The following is an 18,877-nucleotide window of genomic DNA, read 5'->3' as shown; positions in this document are numbered from 1 at the left end:
GGTCGTGGTTGCTATTAGTACTGTGATATGTGATATATTGTGTAATTAAAAAACTGCGAGAATGTACTGTTCCTATTAGTACAATTTCAATTATTTTTATGAGTTTTCAAATCTTCACTAAAGAAAGAAAAAAATGTTTAGGTTTAGTAGTGCTAACCTTTTTCTGCCGTGCTGTGTAATTAAGCCTTCGTATGTGCTTTCACACTAGTTTTTTCCACCCATTAGGTTGAACGATATCTACATACTCAACAGTTTTGCTCTAACACAAAATTTTCCAGACACTACGTTGTTCTCTATTTTAGCATAATGTAAACTGTACCAATTTTATTGATCGTCGCTTGTTCTCCATCCAAATAAACTGCAATATATGCAAGTATGCCACAGTGTCTATAGTCATCTTTCTATGTTTTCTTCTACAACTCCCTCCTTTCCTCTTTCTCATAATTTCATCGAATCAACCTGAATTCATCCTCTTTAAACGTCTTCAATGCAACCGCGTCTAAACTCATCTTTCTACCTTTCCCTTGACAACTTCCAACTTTCTTTCCCATATATTTCAATCAACCTTGACCCCAACAATGGTCCCCAGATCTCAACCCGTACTTCCATCTTACATGCAGGACCCACGTGTCAATGACTATTCTATTTTTCTTATTTTTTATTTTCTCCTTTTCTTTTATTTTTCTCTCCTCATCTCTTCCCCATTCCATCTTCTCTTTCCTGCTCGCAACCCCTGCCTCCTCCGACAGAGTCATCTCAATCGCCGTAGGTCCGCGTCCGTCCCCACGGAGGAGCTTCCCTGTAACAATCCGAAAATTCACATTTAAAAATCATTCGAATTCAAAACTATTTTCAAAATCTATTTGCATAAATTCATCTCTTGAGCCCAGATTCCTTTATCATCTAAACTCCATCTTTTATCTAATCTCAATCCAACTATTCCGCCTCACTACATCAACGCAACCAATGAACTTCCTCTCTAATCTCTCTTACTCTCACGTACCAAGAGGCATAAAAAGGTTGTCCACTTGTCCCTCCACTTGCTCACTTGCCAAGCTTCCTGCATCAAGCTCACGAATGGGTAGTTTGCATGCTGCCTACTTATTGCTGCCATAGCCTGCATGCTACAGTTCTAGCCTCAGATTCATACTAGGAAGCATGAAATTGCTGCCCACTTGTCCGCTTAAATGTCCACTTGTCCACTTGAATTACAACTTGCCTACTTAACTCACGCTAAAACTTCACCCAAGTACATGCATGACACCCAGCAGGCTGTTTCAGCTCGCTGCTGCATGCCGCGTGTAGGCTCATCCAGCTAGGCCCCCGGCCATGCTCGCTCTCGATCACGCTGCTGTCACCTCAGCACTCGCAAGTGGCCGCACGGCTACAACACCTCCATTGAAGGTGGTCGATGGAGCGCTGGCACAGCTCGCCGTTGCCCGCCTATAAAAAGGCGTCCCAAGCTGCTGCCCATCGCCATCACCGAGCTCGCTTAGCCATTCCGTTCTGCCAGCCCCCTCCCTGGCTCCGCAGCGCCGTTGCCACCCGCCTCCCGCCGGCCGCCGTGGCCAGGCCTCCTCGCGCCACCTCTGCTCAAGGTGAGGAGGGGGATCGAATCCCCTCATTCCTCTCGCCATTTTCCCCCTCCCCTGGCCGCCGCGGTCAGCAGTGCCACTGCCGCCCCCCTCCCTCCTCTGTTCTGTCGAGGGGAGGAAGAAGGACAATTTTGCCCCTGAGCCCCCTCCTCTCTCTCCCCCTTTTACCCAAAACCCCCTCTCTATGTTCTTTTCCAAAGAAGCTCCCTCCCTTCCCCTTTTAAAGAATTAATCCATCCACTATATATAAAATAGTTATAAATAGACCCCTGCCCTCTTTCTAAAGTGACTCTAATATTTTCAAAAATCCCGACCAAGTCCTTTCTCTCCTAAAAATATTCTTCCTATCTTCACCTCTTCACTTTTTCTGATTCGAGCTCAACGGTAAAACTTTTATTTATTTCTCTTTAATATGTGCTTGTTTGTGTCTGCCATAGAGCACGGGGTGACTGAGGAGGAACCCATTGAAGAGTTTGCAGAGCAGTACCTCGAGCCGGAGCCCAAAGACACGTGACGCGAGCAAGAACTCCCGGAAGGCTTTGAAGACGGCAAGTCCAATCTCCCCCTTTGATGCATATTTAACCCAATTTTACAAACACAATCTGTTGGCCTGTTTATAAAATTGCATGTTGTTTGTTGCTAAATCATGGTTGGATAGCCACCCCTTGATTACTATGATCATTCCTCAATGACCTAGGTTTATCTCTAAATATGATATGCTTTGTTTGGATAACAAACACTGCTATATTGCTTAGGACTTTATTGCTCATTTTAATTCACACAAATATGATTACCATGTGTTTTATCAGAGAAGAAATGCGTGAGTATTTTGAAAAGGAGACAAATGGGGTTTTTGGAAAATAAAAGAAAGAGATGCTTAGATGAGATGGATGGGTGTTTCTTGTGTGAAATGTCGTGTTGGGCTCGTACCTTAGTGGTTGAGCAAGGTTGGGATATATCTATCTTGTCATAATTAAGGACCGAGTTGATGTGTTATCTTGCCTAACTCAAATTATCGTACAACCACTCGACCGTTGTGTGTACCAATGGCTTAGCATAAATCTCACTAGCTAGTCTGTTAGTCATCAGGAGAGCTGGTGAGCAACGGGTGATCAAGGAGACAGGTTAAGATCTGGGTAACATGCCTCGATTATACCTCACTGGTAGGTCAATGACCCCTTGGTGGATCCCGTGTTGGCTAGTCAGGTCTAGCTAAGGTGGGTAATGGTTTTGATATGATCCGTATTGACACCAAGTGATCGTGCTATGGTACTCTACTTGTGGGTAAAGTGTACACCTCTACAGAGTTAAAACCTATTCGGATAGTCATGCCCACGACATTGGGCGAGTTACGGTTTGGTCACATAACTAGATTTTGGGATGGATGGTTTTATGGTGTGAGTGGTTTTTGGAAGGTGTCCGACAGTTGTGCCGTGAGCTACGGCGGATGAGGAGTCCGGTAGTAGTAAAACTTGGATCCTTAGTGTAGGATCAACTTCACTTATTCTTTGGTTACCAAAGAATTTTTTTGAGAAAACCTTTTCTAAAATAAATCTTTGCATGTGTAAAAATCTAGCTTTACTGCAAATTAACCTTAGCCTCGTCCTTGTTATATCATGTGCATAATCTGTGTTATCCCCCTTCGTGGATGGGGTTGGACCTGCTGAGTATTTTTGTACTCACCCCTATTTTGTTGCTTCAGAGGAAGACCCGGATTTCGTTGTTGAGGACGTCGAGTAGGTGGTCGCTTCCGCACCCAACGCTGTCTGTGGTGTTGGCCATTTACATGATGCTTCCCCTGACGAGATACTCTGAGCCCAATCCAGACTTCGTCTTAGTCGTGCTCTGGTGTATTATTGTGGCATTTTTAGTTCTTATTATCGTGTGTATCGAGTGCCGACCTCCATGGAGGTTGTACCGTGACTGAACTATCTGTTAAATAAATATATTATCAGCGTACTAAAACTAATATTTATATCACATTTAGTTACTACTTAAGCGGCGTTGGCAGGAGCTCAGTGTGAGGCCTCCGAACTCCACCCGTGGGACTAGGGGCCTTGGGGGTGATAGTAGGGGGGCCTCCCTAGAGTAGGGTCCCGAGAAGGGATCTTTTTTTTTTATGTTAAGTCGCTCAGCTTTATTTAGGGACTTGTAGCTCATCCAAATCGCAAGCCAACAAATTGTTTACAAATTCAGGGAGGGGAGCCACCCAGACAATCGGGTGATCCCTACTACGACCATACCGGGCCAGCCCATGAGCAAAACAATTACTTAAAACGAGAACACCGCCCATCGCCCGATCATGTTCCGTCGTCTGCAAAGCTTTCACCGAGAAGGGATCCTGATGGAGTACGTTTTTTTCTCTCTCTCGGTCCCTACTTTTCAAGTATAACGGATTTGAGTTGAGATTTTGTTAGATTTGCATCCCTAGCATATAAGACCAACCCAAATTTATGTGCACATATATTTGGACATCATAGGCCACCTCATTGGCGCGGTGCATCTCATCTAAACATAATAAAGACCAATCATAACCATACAATTGTCAAAAACCGAATCTTAATGTATATTAAATTTTCCGAATACAATTAGAAAATAGGTGGGGCCCATTTCACGTGTCGAGGGCGCCCATTATTCTAGTATCAAGCTTCAACTGCAACAAAGCACCAGAAGCTAAGGCATGCAATTTTTATGGAGAGCATAATGTGCTGTCACGCTCTGTTGACGTTGAAGTTTGCAGCACCCGCGTGTGGTGGTGGGCACGGCGGGGAGTCGCAGGGAGGCTTGTGCCCGCTCGGTCGGGAACCACCCGGTCTGCCTGGATGACCTCCAACAACAATCTCTGTAGATTCCAAATTAATCCGATCACTTAGAAATAATAATACTAGTTAGTTTATGGCAATGATCTCTTATTAACCAGCCAGATATATAGAGGGAGGAACTTCGTAGGATTGAACATTGATCTGGTGCAGGTTGTCGTTGAAGAAATTAAAAACATGGCGCTTTTCCAAGTAATGAAGAAACGAACACACTAACTTCTTTCTCTCGTAATAGAAAGAAAGATATATACGCGGCTCTCCCGCGTGTTCTAGAAAAAAAATCTGGACCATCGAAAGATGTGATGCGTGCACAGGGATACACTAGCAGCAGTTTTAATTTTCACAAACAGCAGGTGAAAAGTTCCAAATCACACAAAGTGCTGCTGCACCTGTACGTATATATAGTGTGCATTTCTCGTTCAAATTATACGCATCATCATCACGATTAATTATTAGTATATGCACGGTGTATTACTGTACTCGGGGTAATACGCCCGTGGACGTGTCCCGTCCCAAGCGCACGGCTCATGTTGAAACCTTCCAAATAAATCAATGGTAAGGGGAAATTAGCAACGGTTTGTGTTCAGAGAGGTCGATCTTGTAAGTCGTTTGATCAGCACATGATGTGGAACGGTGGATTACCTACGATGTCAAATTCGTCGTTTTATATCTAAAGCATTTTCAATGAAAATTCAGATAACACATTGCAGAGATATTAAGACTACTACATGTGCTCCCTCGGTGAACCAATCTACATAGCAATACACAAACAGTTTTCAAACAACATGCTACCAAAGTGCTTCAAATTTTCTCTATTCTACTCCAGTTTGCAGTTAGAATTACATAAAAGAACTTGACATTTCTCAAGTTTCATGCTCAGAGAAAAGAGCTCATACAAATTAATCAAGCTTCAACTGAGAAAATTAGTAGGAAGAAAAATAGATAAGATAAGAACTTACCTACTGACACAGCACGGGTGCAACGAGCATAGCTGCATTGTGCCCCTTCTGTGGATCTTGAGTTCTTTACTGACAGTAAATAGATCTTCTATTATCTCTTGTTGTTGTGGTTGAGTAGAAACCAGACCACTGTACTTGGTGATTTCTGGCCAGTCCATTGATGCCACCACCTACACAAATTCAAGAAAAGATACAACAACATCATTACTAGAACCAAGTAACAGCAGGAATATCACATTGTAAGATCAGATCATACAACTGAATAATGATTGGGAAATTGACAATTATGAGAAGAAACTAACAGCGGCAATGGATGACGCAGAGTCCTGTCCTGGTGGTGGGTGTGTGACATCAGCACCAAAGATGATAGTTGGGACTACTGACACAAAGGGTATGTCATTGCGTACAAAGGCTCACTCAAGAACTGTGTTGCGTCCTCCAACCTGCTTAAGGAAAAGAATCAATACATTCCTGCAAGAAAGAAATGAAACAAAGATTGATCTGCCTATTTAACAGTATATTATTGCCTGAAGATTCACATTTGTGCGCTTTTTTGTCTACAGGGAGCCTTCCGCATGTCAACAAACTTCGCACACCTGGTTCTGAAGAAAAAAAGCCAAATCAAAGGGGATCAAAACTCAAAATACTAAGGATATCCAATCCCTACACATGAACTCAGGAACGACACCCATTTCCAACCCAAACCCTAGAATAGGGACCAAATCAAATTGGGGGAAATTAGAGAGAGATAGGGGAGATATGTACCTCGACACTGATGAGCCAAAGCACCACAGGGCTGTAGCGAAAATGGCATCTCTTGCCATATTTCAATATAATGTTTTGGTGATTGATGTAGACAACACAACACTTGGACTAATATTATTGTTAAGATGACCATTCTCAGGCTTTTAGGTTCAAGTGATGACAAAGAGAAGATAGGCGTAGCTAGGGCCACACCTACGGTGGTCCAAAGGATGAAGAATTGAAGAGACCGTGAAGAAACCAAGTCAAAGAAATCAAGACAGAGATACTTTAGTATCACCGGTTGAACCAGCGCTGAGAAAATCACATACGTTGGTGCATTGACTTGGAGCACACCAGGAATTTTGGTTTCACCGGTTGAACCGACGTTAGGGAATTTGAATACGTCGGTGCAATGGACACAGTAGTTGAGGCAAGGTCTATACACCGGATGAATCGACGATTGGGTCTTCGTGAACGTCGGTGCAGTTGTCCAGAGAGTTTGTTTTTCAAAGTTCATAGGACAACTACACTCACCGGTTAAACCGACGCAGCATCGGTTGATTGCCCGTACACGTAATGGCTAGTTTTTGAGGCCGGCAGTTTAGTATCACCGGTTGAACCGACGATGGCTTTTGGAGGTGCGTCGGATTAACCGGCGTTAAGTGTTTTTCTGGCAGCTTTTCTCCAACGGCTATATTTCCTTGGGCTGCCTATATATACCCCCAAGGCTGGGTCATTTGAGGGTGCTGGAGACTATGGAAGCATAAAAGAGTTAAAGATCATCTCCAACCATCTTAGAGCTTCATTGTACATCATATAGGCTTAAGCACACTTGTGAGAGTGCTTAGTGCTTGTTTAGGCTTAGCTCTTGAGAGAACTAGCTTGAGAGAAAGTCTTGCTGCGGCAAGCATCTTGTGTACTCGTCGTGTGACCCTCTGACTTGGTGTGGAGCAGCAACGACACTTTATGCGGGGAAGGAGACCCCTCTTGGTGAGAAGCTCCGATAGTGAAGACGGTGCCGTTGGTGACGCTTCGAGAGAGACGGTGGCGGTGGCCTTGTCTTGGTGACTTGGGGTCACTTAGCCTTTGCTTGCCGGGAGCCTTGGTAGCGAACGCAAGACGGTGATCAAGCGAAGTGACTCGGCATTACACTTGTTCTTGTTGGACAAGTGGCCGTGGACGTAGGGAGGGACTTGGTGTCCTAACCGAACCACGTTAAATCGTGTGTCTTGGTGTCTTCACGGGAGTTTGCATATTCTCTAACTCACCTCTTTACTTACCGTATTACGTTTCCGCATTTACTCTATCTTGCGTGCTTTTACTTTCCTAGTTAGTTTGATTAGGATTGGCTATAGGTTGCAAGTCTTTTAGGGGTAAGTAGAGAGTAGCATAGATAAATCTTAATCATAACTAGCATGTGTAGGATGTGTTAGGTTTATCTTATGCAAATAGATTGAGCCCTAGGTTAGAAAGCGATTAGCGACCCTATTCACCCCCTCCTCCTCTAGGGTCGGACACCCCGGTGATCCTTACAAGGGCAGTGCCCCATCCTCCACGTACATAGCTGCCTAGCGCGCCGGTACCCGCTGCTCCCATTCACAGCCTCACCCGCGACGCTACACCTCATCACCTCCACAAATCCATCGGGCCTGCATCTGCTTTCACGCCCACATCGCGCCGCTGTGGACGGGCCCCACGAGACCCGAGCACGAGCGCAACCACAGCCGCACCTTCGATGCCCAGCCATGGGAGCAGATCAAAGGCCAGCAAGGGCCCAATGTGTAGAGGATGGAAGGTTGGGGGTGGCGATGCGGGGAGCAGATCAGCCAGGTCGGTGATGCCCGCGCCGCCACCGCCGCCACCGGCACCAAGGAGAGAGAGAAAGAAAGAGGGGGCCAAGCCAATATTGGATGATTGTAAGCATCCAAATTTGGTTCAATTTTTCAATTTTTGCAAATTTATTTGGACATAGTGAGGTGACAAAATGAAAAAATAGAGATAAAATAAATTTGAGGTGCTCAAATAACCGCCGCGACGATTTGGACAAGTATCAGCAGAATTAGCAGCACCGGTTAAACCGACGCGTAGCCATCGGTCAAACCGACAGTCATCGGATAAACCAACGCAGTGGCATCAGTGCATTGGACAACATTTCTGAAGATCAAGTGAAGAAACTCAGTAGCACCGGTTAAACCGATGGTGCACAAAAGGGCATCGGTGCATTCACCATACTATTACTCAGAGAGCATGTCAAGTGACCAGGAGCAAAGCCTTCAGCACCAGTTAAACTGACGGTGCATCGGAGCAAGGCATCGGTGCAATGCCAAGTCAGCAGCAGAGAGCTAAGATGAAAACTTAAAGACCGGTTAAACCGACACCAAGGCATCGGTTTAACCGATGACTGCTGAGTCAGCAATAGTGCATGTCAGAAGATTCAATGGCTAGTTTCGGCCAATGTGTGACCGGTTAAACCGATGGTACCCACCAGTTTAACTGACGCCTACGTAGAAAAAGGCATGACAGCTAGCAACGGCCCTATGGACTTAGTGGCCTATATATATGCTTCCCCCCGGCCATTTGAAGCTTGCTGGAGTTCTTAGAAGTCACACTGACACCAAATAACGTCTCCAAGCCATCCAAGTGCTTAGTGATCAAATCTTAAGTTCTTAGCACACTTTTGAGAGTGTTAGTACTAGGTTAGCTCTTAAGTGAGTGAAAAAATAAGGTGTTATGCCTTGTGAGCTAGTTCTAGAGTGAACCAAAATTGTATCTTGGTGCGCCGGCTGTAACACCCTAGGTGTCTGCACAGTAATTGTGTATATTTTATATGCATCATGTGCTTGAATTGCTTGAAAAGGATCTTTTTGTAAATATAAAAGGTTCTATGTGCAATTATGATTTTATGCAAGGTCCTTTCTGCAGTTATATTGAATAGGGTGTGAAATTATTGCTTTTGTGGAGGGTGCTTTTGCAAAATTCAGTGCATTTATTGCTTGGCAGGAAACTTTTCAAATCAGCCCAAGTTTGAAGTGAAATTTCATTGAAAAGGACAAGTTTCCTTTAAATTCAAATTCCCTTCTATGTTTTCTAATTTAGCTCTCTTTTCTTTGATCAAATAAATTTTTGTACAACATCAAAGTTGTAGGTCTTGAAAAGTTGAACAACTTTCATGTTGGGCACTTTTTCATTTGAGCCCTATATTAAAAGTTATCTTTGATTTACATCTGGGTCCCTGAAATTTTCTGAATTTGCGAACCAGTCCTTTTCTTCTTCCTCCTGTCTGCTTCTCTGTTTCCCGCCGCCGGTGCCGTGCGCCGCCCGCCCGCCGTGCTGGGTCGCCCCCGGCCAACTCCAACTTCGCCTCCGCTTCACGTGGCGCCCCCACAAGCTCCTGGACCCACCTCCCCACGCGCTGGACATCCCCTCCCCTCGCCACGCCACCCCGACGAGGCTCAGCGGCCGCCACCTCGCCGCCGCGGTGGCAAGCCCGCTGCAGCACCAAGGAACCCCAATTCGCGCGTGCCTCAGCTCCAGAAAAGGCCCTTCGTTCCGTTTCCCTCGCCCTCTCGCTCTTTCCCTGCCCAGACACCCCGTAACGCCGCCGCCGCTCCACCGAACGCCGGCGAGCCTCAAGCCCGCCGTCGAGCCGCGCCTCCACAGACGCTCCGCCCAAATCGACCCCACGTATAGCTTCGCCTCGACCCCGTGCAGCTTCTCGACCGCTTTTCCCCGCCCAAACCCCACGGGAACCACCCCGCCGCCGTGCTCCGAGCCCCCACTGCCGCCGCTCGCCGTGGACTGACCTCCTCCGGCCACCTCCTCACGAGCCAAGGGTGCCTAGAGGTCCGCGTTGGCCTGCTCGTCTTTTCCCCCAACCCCAACCTCGCCGCCGGCGCTCGCCATCGCCGGTAAAGGCCGGTCAACACCCGTGCCCTCTCTCTGACCGAGGCCAAGGACCGCGTGCTTGAATTTGAAAAAGCCCAGGGGGCTGTCTGCGATGTCAGTGACTCAGGGGAATAGTGCTATAGGGGCTTGTTTGTAATAGTTTGCTGTGATCTTTGAAATTCAATATCAATTCGTAGAAAATTCGTAAAATAGCAAATCTTGATGTTTTGGAATCCTCTTGAAGAGGTCTATGCAGTAGAACCATAATATGATAGGTGTTAGTTGCAAGTTTTTGCTGTAGAATTTGATTTGTGTTACTAGTGCATAAATTATTAGTTGATTTTATCTTTTTCTTATCTACTGTTTGAAGCCATGTCTTGCAGTGAAACTTTTATGGTAGTTTTTTCTTATAACACTAGTATTGCTATAAAAATTTCGTGGTCAGTTCTCTTGTGTATCTATTTAATTGATTTAATCCTTGTTTAGTAGACTTTATTTGTGGTAAATAGTTTATTTTCGTAATAAATAATGAAAATATTTCTGCATGTTCTTTTTGAGTAGTTTAGCTTGTTCAGGAAGTTTGAGCCTCAGTTCATGGCTAGAACAGGAGATAAAAATGAATCTTTTTAAATCTGATGTCTGTTTTGTTTATTTTCTCAGAATTAATTCTATATAGATAAAATCATGAAAAATTCACAGTGGCTACTTCATTTCTGTGTGAACCTCTTGTTAAATTTTGAGCTTCTTCTTTGCTCTAGTTTGACCTGTATAATTCAAGCTTGCTCTAGGTGTTATCTGAATGAATGAATTGTTGTGATTAATTGGCTACATGTCTTGGCATGATTTTTACAGGATAGCTTAATCTGTTCATGTTATGTTTAGGGTAATTTTTTCTAAATTTATTTCTGTTTGTGCTTTGAGTTGTGTATTTATTTAGCAAACCATGATTTCCTTGTTATAGGAAATCGCCCCAACTTGTTATAGGAAATCGCCCCCACCATGATTTTGACTCCAGATAACTGAAATAGCATTTACTTTGTAGACGACATACTGTTTTTTTATGATCCAGGATATCAGAAAATTTTTCTTTTTTCTGGCAGGTTGGAACGCCAACCATGCATGACCAGCGTTTTCTTGTTGAAGCGTTAGCTCGATACAAGGGATTTTTATATCTGATCAAGATGAATCAAGACAAAGGAGTGCAGCGATTCCGTGTACCGACCTACGATGTGGATCTCATGTGGCACACTCACCAGCTGCATCCTGTTACTTACTACAAAGATATGTTGAAGCTTCTTGGCAAAGTTCTGGAGCATGATGACACCGACGCTGATAGATCTGAAGGGAAGAAGCTTGATGTCGGATTTACAGAGACTACGGAACAGTTTGAGAGTATGTTTGGTGCAAGATACTGGAAGGCTGGATGTATGTACCGTGGCAACATGCCGTCTCCTGTTACATCCACTCCTCAGATATTCAATACTGAGGTTGGTAATGGATCTGACATCTGCAAAGCCCATAAGGATCTTAATGTTCTGGACATCACTTTTGTAGAGGTATGCTACTTTCTTCATTAAGTGACAGTTAGTACAAGGTACATAATTATATCTAGACAGGTCTGATCTGATGGTACAATTCAAAATGATGTGTGTTGTACTTGTAACTACTATAACCAGTTGTTTCTGGACTGATAGTTGATATGATAATTTCATAAAATCTGAAGCAGCCTATTCTTCTGCCATGATGTTTCTACCATATATTAGTAGTGGACTTGAACATTTCCCTTTTTTGCAGTTATATTTGCAAATTGTGGACATCAAGAATTTACCATCTGCTGTTCCAAAAGAAAATGTGTATGTATGGTTCACCAAGAATCAATCAGATATGTTTATCAGTGACGGTGGCAGGTTGGATATTTCAACAGTTACAGGGAAGACTGGAGCTAGTTTGCAGTGTGAACCTACCGGAGAACTCATCCTTACAGTAATGGTTGATCAGGCATCTAAGAAACCAGAACCAATTGGGAAGGTTTCTATTCCACTGCAGCATCTTACAGGGCCTGATTCTAAGCTCTCCTTTGAATGGTGGTTTGAACTGAAAGCTCATGGTGGGCATGCCACTTCCCCTCCTGTTAGTCTTCGTGTTGCAGCCTCTGCTACTGTCCCATCTAGCGCTCAGAAGGTGTTTAGCATGGTCAGGGCGGAGCCTTTCTCTCTCAAGTCCTGTCTTTTGCCACATTCCATCAAGGATCAGAAGATGGGCAGCTGGACTCGTTTCTTGTATGATTGTGGTACCGAGCTTATCCGTCTTCAGATAAGGTAATTTTCTTGGATTGCAAAATGGATGAATTTTCTCTCCACAAAGGTTAACAGATTTGTAGAACTGTATGGCAGAAATTACATTTGATGCTGACCGGAACTACACTACTGCCACATAGTAGTACAGCTGCTTTCCTTCATGTTTAAAGTTTCTTTATATGGTTTTGCCGTCTGTTCAGTACATCTCCAAATGAAGGTTGAGTATGCAAAGTTGCAAATTGGTAGTTGCAGTAGGAGCCGATGGTCAGATTATAAAGACATCTTTAACTATTCATTCAGATCAGATCCGCAATTTTTTTCGCGACTGAAAGAGTTGAAACGCACAAGTTCTGTTTATCCAAATCCCAGATGAAGCAGGATAAAAAAATTATCTTCCTGTAAATAGAACAGTGTGTCAATTTACTACTAACCTGAATCATGCTAGTAAATGCGTCCAATGAGTAATGACTAACCTATGTCTCAGAGAGCACAAGGTAAAGAATGCTATGGCTTGCAAGCGGGAATTGGTTGGAGTACTGAAGTCGCGAAAGCAGCATCTTCAGCTAGCAGAATTCAGAGAAAATAAGTGGATGTTGAAAAATTCAAACCTGTCGATCAGCGGTAGCACTGATGGCAGTATGCTCAACCTCAAAGGTGACAACCAACTGGTAAGCTTAACTCAAATTCAATTCACAGTGATAACCACTTTCTATTTAAGTAGCAAACTTAAAGTTCTAGTACTTGTTTGAACAAATCAGATCAAGCTGTACCAAGGAAGGAAACTCGAATATGAACGCAAGTGCTGCAAGTGTCACTCCGAGGATGCCTCGGCTGTCACTGCTGTGAGGTTTTGTGCTGAGCACCCATATGGCAAAGCTGTGGCGTTGCTGGACACCGAATCTCGGTTGATCATGGTACACTTTTACTTGTAGCATCATTTTGGTAACCTGAATTATCTTTCTTTCTGCTAACACAACCATGTTTGTCATCGATAGGTGAATGAGGATGAGTTCCTACTTCCATGGATCACGATATCATTCCTGTTCATGTATGCCGACTGCCAAGAAGGTGTGGAACTCATCAGTAGCGCAGTAGTTCAGAAGGCTGTAGTGTCCGGATCTGACACAGCCATAATTTCAGAGATAAATACCCTTGGAGCTAGGAGCGCGGCAGTGGCTCCTGTGCAATTTGGCACTTGCAGCACGGCGTTGGGTGGTGAAAAGGTCACGGCAGGCTGCAAGACTGACCATGCTAGCTCTGGTGCTTGCCCGGCAGCAGTTGCAAGTGGCGAGGATGGCCACGCTGAGTCTGCTGGCTGTGGGAGCGGTTGTGGCGGCGGAAACTGTGGACCCATGGTGGTTGAAGATTCCAAGGCTGACAATGCCAAGACTGGAGGCTGTGGTTCTGGATGTGGTGGTGGCTGCGGTGGTGGGGGAGGCTGTGGCACCTTGTTGAAAGCGAGCACCATGACTGGTGAGTGTCAGGCCATGTCCAAGTCGGGAGGCTGTGGCTCCGGCTGTGGTAGTGGAGGCGGCTGTGGCACTATGTTGAACTCCAAAGCTACGGTTAGGGATAGCATGATCATTGAAGGCTCCAAGGCAAGCCACATCAAGTCTGGCGGATGCGGTTCCGGCTGCGGTGGCAGCTGTGGAGGCGGTGGCTGCGGCACCCTGGTCAACTCCAGTGCTACAGCTGGCCAAGGCCTGGCCACGTCAGCTGGCTGTGGTTCCGGTTGCGGTGGCGGTTGCGGCACCATGGTCACTGAAGGCTCCAAGACCAGCCATGCCAAGTCTAGCGGATGTGGTTCTGGCTGCGGTGGCAGCTGCGGCACCCTATTCAACTCTAGCACTGCGGCTGGCCAAGCCAAATCTGGTGGCTGTGGCTCTGGTTGTGGTAGCGGAGGCTGCGGCGCCATGGTCACTGAAGGCTCCAAGACCAGCCATGTCAAGTCCAGCGGATGTGGTTCTGGTTGTGGTGGTGGTTGTGGAGGAGGCGGCTGCAGCGCCCTATTCAACTCAAGCACCGCGGCCGGCCAAGCCAAATCCGGGGGCTGTGGCTCTGGCTGCGGCGGCGGAGGCTGTGGTGCCATGGTTACTGAAGGATCCAAGACCAGCCATGCCAAGTCCAGTGGATGTGGTTCTGGCTGTGGTGGCAGTTGCGGAGGAGGTGGCGGCTACGGAACCCTATTCAACTCTAGTACTGCAGCCGGCCAAGCCAAATCTGGCGGCTGTGGCTCTGGCTGTGGCAGCGGAGGCTGCGGCAGTGGCGGCATGGTCATAGAGGGCTCCAAGAGCAACATGTCTGGAGGCTGTGGCTCCGGCTGCGGTGGTGAGTGCAGCAATGGCATCATATTCAACACGAGCAGCACAAAGGCTGGCGGCGAGGGCCATTCCAAGTCAGGCGGCTGTGGTTCAGGCTGTGGCGCCGGTTGCGGTGCCGTGTTCAATGCATGATCCAAGCTCCTGGTCAGCTGTTGCGGCTTGGCTGGCTGTCTAGTCACCGGCGATTGCAGCTTTGGTAGCTCAGGAGTGAAGAGTGAACTCCAAAGAGGACAGAGATGCACAACATGCTACTACTTATTAACATAAGCCGGAACCTTTCCTGGTCTTTAAAAAAAAAGATACACAACATGACCGCGTGCATTGGTGTGCGTTGAGGATTGAGGTGTCTTGTGCTTGTAAGATAAATAATCAAATGAATAAATAAATAATTGCTTGGTTTTACTGGCATACATCTCACTCTGACGAGAGTCTTGCCCAGATCTGGGCGTTGGGTTGGTCGTGGTTGCTATTAGTACTGTGATATGTGATATATTGTGTAATTAAAAAACTGCGAGAATGTACTGTTCCTATTAGTACAATTTCAATTATTTTTATGAGTTTTCAAATCTTCACTAAAGAAAGAAAAAAATGTTTAGGTTTAGTAGTGCTAACCTTTTTCTGCCGTGCTGTGTAATTAAGCCTTCGTATGTGCTTTCACACTAGTTTTTTCCACCCATGAGGTTGAACGATATCTACATACTCAACAGTTTTGCTGTAACACAAAATTTTCCGGACACTACGTTGTTCTCTATTTTAGCATAATGTAAACTGTACCAATTTTATTGATCGTCGCTTGTTCTCCATCCAAATAAACTGCAATATATGCAAGTATGCCACAGTGTCTATTGTCATCTTTCTATGTTTTCTTCTACAACTCCCTCCTTTCCTCTTTCTCATAATTTCATCGAATCAACCTGAATTCATCCTCTTTAAACGTCTTCAATGCAACCGCGTCTAAACTCATCTTTCTACCTTTCCCTTTACAACTTCCAACTTTCTTTCCCATATATTTCAATCAACCTTGACTCCAGCAATGGCCCCCAGATCTCAACCCGTACTTCCATCTTACATGCAGGACCCACGTGTCAATGACTATTCTATTTTTCTTATTTTTTATTTTCCCCTTTTCTTTTATTTTTCTCTCCTCATCTCTTCCCCGTTCCATCTTCTCTTTCCTGCTCGCAACCCCTGCCTCCTCCGACAGAGTCATCTCAATCGCCGTATGTCCGCGTCCGTCCCCACGGAGGAGCTTCCCTGTAACAATCCGAAAATTCACATTTAAAAATCATTCGAATTCAAAACTATTTTCAAAATCTATTTGCATAAATTCATCTCTTGAGCCCAGATTCCTTTATCATCTAAACTCCATCTTTTATCTAATCTCAATCCAACTATTCCCCCTCACTACATCAGTGCAACCAATGAACTTCCTCTCTAATCTCTCTTACTCTCACGTACCAAGAGGCATAAAAAGGTTGTCCACTTGTCCCTCCACTTGCTCACTTGCCAAGCTTCCTGCATCAAGCTCACGAATGGGTACTCCCTCCTTCCCCGTTTATAAGGCATGGTGGAACATGACACGGTCTTCTAAACAATATTTTGACCATTTATTTATCATATATTATATCACTTTTGATTATAAACTTATAATTATTGTAAACTATATTTGATTATGAATCCAATCATATAAGATTTGCATTATAAAAACAAAAATTTAATAGTCAAATTATTGGTCAAAGATGAGAATGTTTGAATCTTGATATACGTGTATGCCTTATAAACGGGGAAGGAGGGAGTAGTTTGCATGCTGCCTACTTATTGCTGCCATAGCCTGCATGCTACAGTTCTAGCCTCAGATTCATACTAGGAAGCATGAAATTGCTGCCCACTTGTCCGCTTAAATGTCCACTTGTCCACTTGAATTACAACTTGCCTACTTAACTCACGCTAAAACTTCACCCAAGTACATGCATGACACCCAGCAGGCTGTTTCAGCTCGCTGCTGCATGCCGCGTGTAGGCTCATCCAGCTAGGCCCCCGGCCATGCTCGCTCTCGATCACGCTGCTGTCACCTCAGCACTCGCAAGTGGCCGCACGGCTACAACACCTCCATTGAAGGTGGTCGATGGAGCGCTGGCACAGCTCGCCGTTGCCCGCCTATAAAAAGGCGTCCCAAGCTGCTGCCCATCGCCATCACCGAGCTCGCTTAGCCATTCCGTTCTGCCAGCCCCCTCCCTGGCTCCGCAGCGCCGTTGCCACCCGCCTCCCGCCGGCCGCCGTGGCCAGGCCTCCTCGCGCCACCTCTGCTCAAGGTGAGGAGGGGGATCGAATCCCCTCATTCCTCTCGCCATTTTCCCCCTCCCCTGGCCGCCGCGGTCAGCAGTGCCACTGCCGCCCCCCTCCCTCCTCTGTTCTGTCGAGGGGAGGAAGAAGGACAATTTTGCCCCTGAGCCCCCTCCTCTCTCTCCCCCTTTTACCCAAAACCCCCTCTCTATGTTCTTTTCCAAAGAAGCTCCCTCCCTTCCCCTTTTAAAGAATTAATCCATCCACTATATATAAAATAGTTATAAATAGACCCCTGCCCTCTTTCTAAAGTGACTCTAATATTTTCAAAAATCCCGACCAAGTCCTTTCTCTCCTAAAAATATTCTTCCTATCTTCACCTCTTCACTTTTTCTGATTCGAGCTCAACGGTAAAACTTTTATTTATTTCTCTTTAATATGTGCTTGTTTGTGTCTGCCATAGAGCACGGGGTGACTGAGGAGGAACCCATTGAAGAGTTTGCAGAGCAGTACCTCGAGCCGGAGCCCAAAGACACGTGACGCGAGCAAGAACTCCCGGAAGGCTTTGAAGACGGCAAGTCCAATCTCCCCCTTTGATGCATATTTAACCCAATTTTACAAACACAATCTGTTGGCCTGTTTATAAAATTGCATGTTGTTTGTTGCTAAGTCATGGTTGGATAGCCACCCCTTGATTACTATGATCATTCCTCAATGACCTAGGTTTATCTCTAAATATGATATGCTTTGTTTGGATAACAAACACTGCTATATTGCTTAGGACTTTATTGCTCATTTTAATTCACACAAATATGATTACCATGTGTTTTATCAGAGAAGAAATGCGTGAGTATTTTGAAAAGGAGACAAATGGGGTTTTTGGAAAATAAAAGAAAGAGATGCTTAGATGAGATGGATGGGTGTTTCTTGTGTGAAATGTCGTGTTGGGCTCGTACCTTAGTGGTTGAGCAAGGTTGGGATATATCTATCTTGTCATAATTAAGGACCGAGTTGATGTGTTATCTTGCCTAACTCAAATTATCGTACAACCACTCGACCGTTGTGTGTACCAATGGCTTAGCATAAATCTCACTAGCTAGTCTGTTAGTCATCAGGAGAGCTGGTGAGCAACGGGTGATCAAGGAGACGGGTTAAGATCTGGGTAACATGCCTCGATTATACCTCACTGGTAGGTCAATGACCCCTTGGTGGATCCCGTGTTGGCTAGTCAGGTCTAGCTAAGGTGGGTAATGGTTTTGATATGATCCGTATTGACACCAAGTGATCGTGCTATGGTACTCTACTTGTGGGTAAAGTGTACACCTCTACAGAGTTAAAACCTATTCGGATAGTCATGCCCACGACATTGGGCGAGTTACGGTTTGGTCACATAACTAGATTTTGGGATGGATGGTTTTATGGTGTGAGTGGTTTTTGGAAGGTGTCCGACAGTTGTGCCGTGAGCTACGGCGGATGAGGAGTCCGGTAGTAGTAAAACTTGGATCCTTAGTGTAGGATCAACTTCACTTATTCTTTGGTTACCAAAGAATTTTTTTGAGAAAATCTTTTCTAAAATAAATCTTTGCATGTGTAAAAATCTAGCTTTACTGCAAATTAACCTTAGCCTCGTCCTTGTTATATCATGTGCATAATCTGTGTTATCCCCCTTCGTGGATGGGGTTGGACCTGCTGAGTATTTTTGTACTCACCCCTATTTTGTTGCTTCAGAGGAAGACCCGGATTTCGTTGTTGAGGACGTCGAGTAGGTGGTCGCTTCCGCACCCAACGCTGTCTGTGGTGTTGGCCATTTACATGATGCTTCCCCTGACGAGATACTCTGAGCCCAATCCAGACTTCGTCTTAGTCGTGCTCTGGTGTATTATTGTGGCATTTTTAGTTCTTATTATCGTGTGTATCGAGTGCCGACCTCCATGGAGGTTGTACCGTGACTGAACTATCTGTTAAATAAATATA

At 45.2% G+C, this 18,877-nt stretch overlaps 1 protein-coding gene across 2 annotated transcripts; it reads left to right on the top strand.

Moving 5' to 3' along the window:
- The first annotated feature begins 11,079 nt into the window (after positions 1-11,079).
- Positions 11,080-15,030, top strand: LOC120645071 (glycine-rich domain-containing protein 1-like). 2 transcript variants are annotated; one of them, XM_039921816.1, is made up of 6 exons: positions 11,080-11,558; positions 11,797-12,320; positions 12,784-12,967; positions 13,058-13,213; positions 13,295-13,367; positions 13,440-15,030. In XM_039921816.1, exons 1-6 carry the CDS (start codon positions 11,118-11,120, stop codon positions 14,750-14,752), a joined length of 2,691 nt encoding a protein of 896 aa, XP_039777750.1. In that variant the 5' UTR covers positions 11,080-11,117; the 3' UTR covers positions 14,753-15,030. The 2 variants fall into 2 exon arrangements, with proteins under 2 accessions (XP_039777750.1, XP_039777748.1); XM_039921814.1 differs by having other exon boundaries at positions 11,106-11,558; positions 13,295-15,030.
- The last annotated feature ends 3,847 nt before the right edge of the window (positions 15,031-18,877 follow it).

This window comes from Panicum virgatum, chromosome 8K (genome assembly GCF_016808335.1).
Source record: "Panicum virgatum strain AP13 chromosome 8K, P.virgatum_v5, whole genome shotgun sequence".
Lineage (NCBI taxonomy): Eukaryota > Viridiplantae > Streptophyta > Magnoliopsida > Poales > Poaceae > Panicum > Panicum virgatum.
Note: the sequence above shows the minus strand (reverse complement) of the source record. Positions and strands in the feature narration are given on the sequence as shown.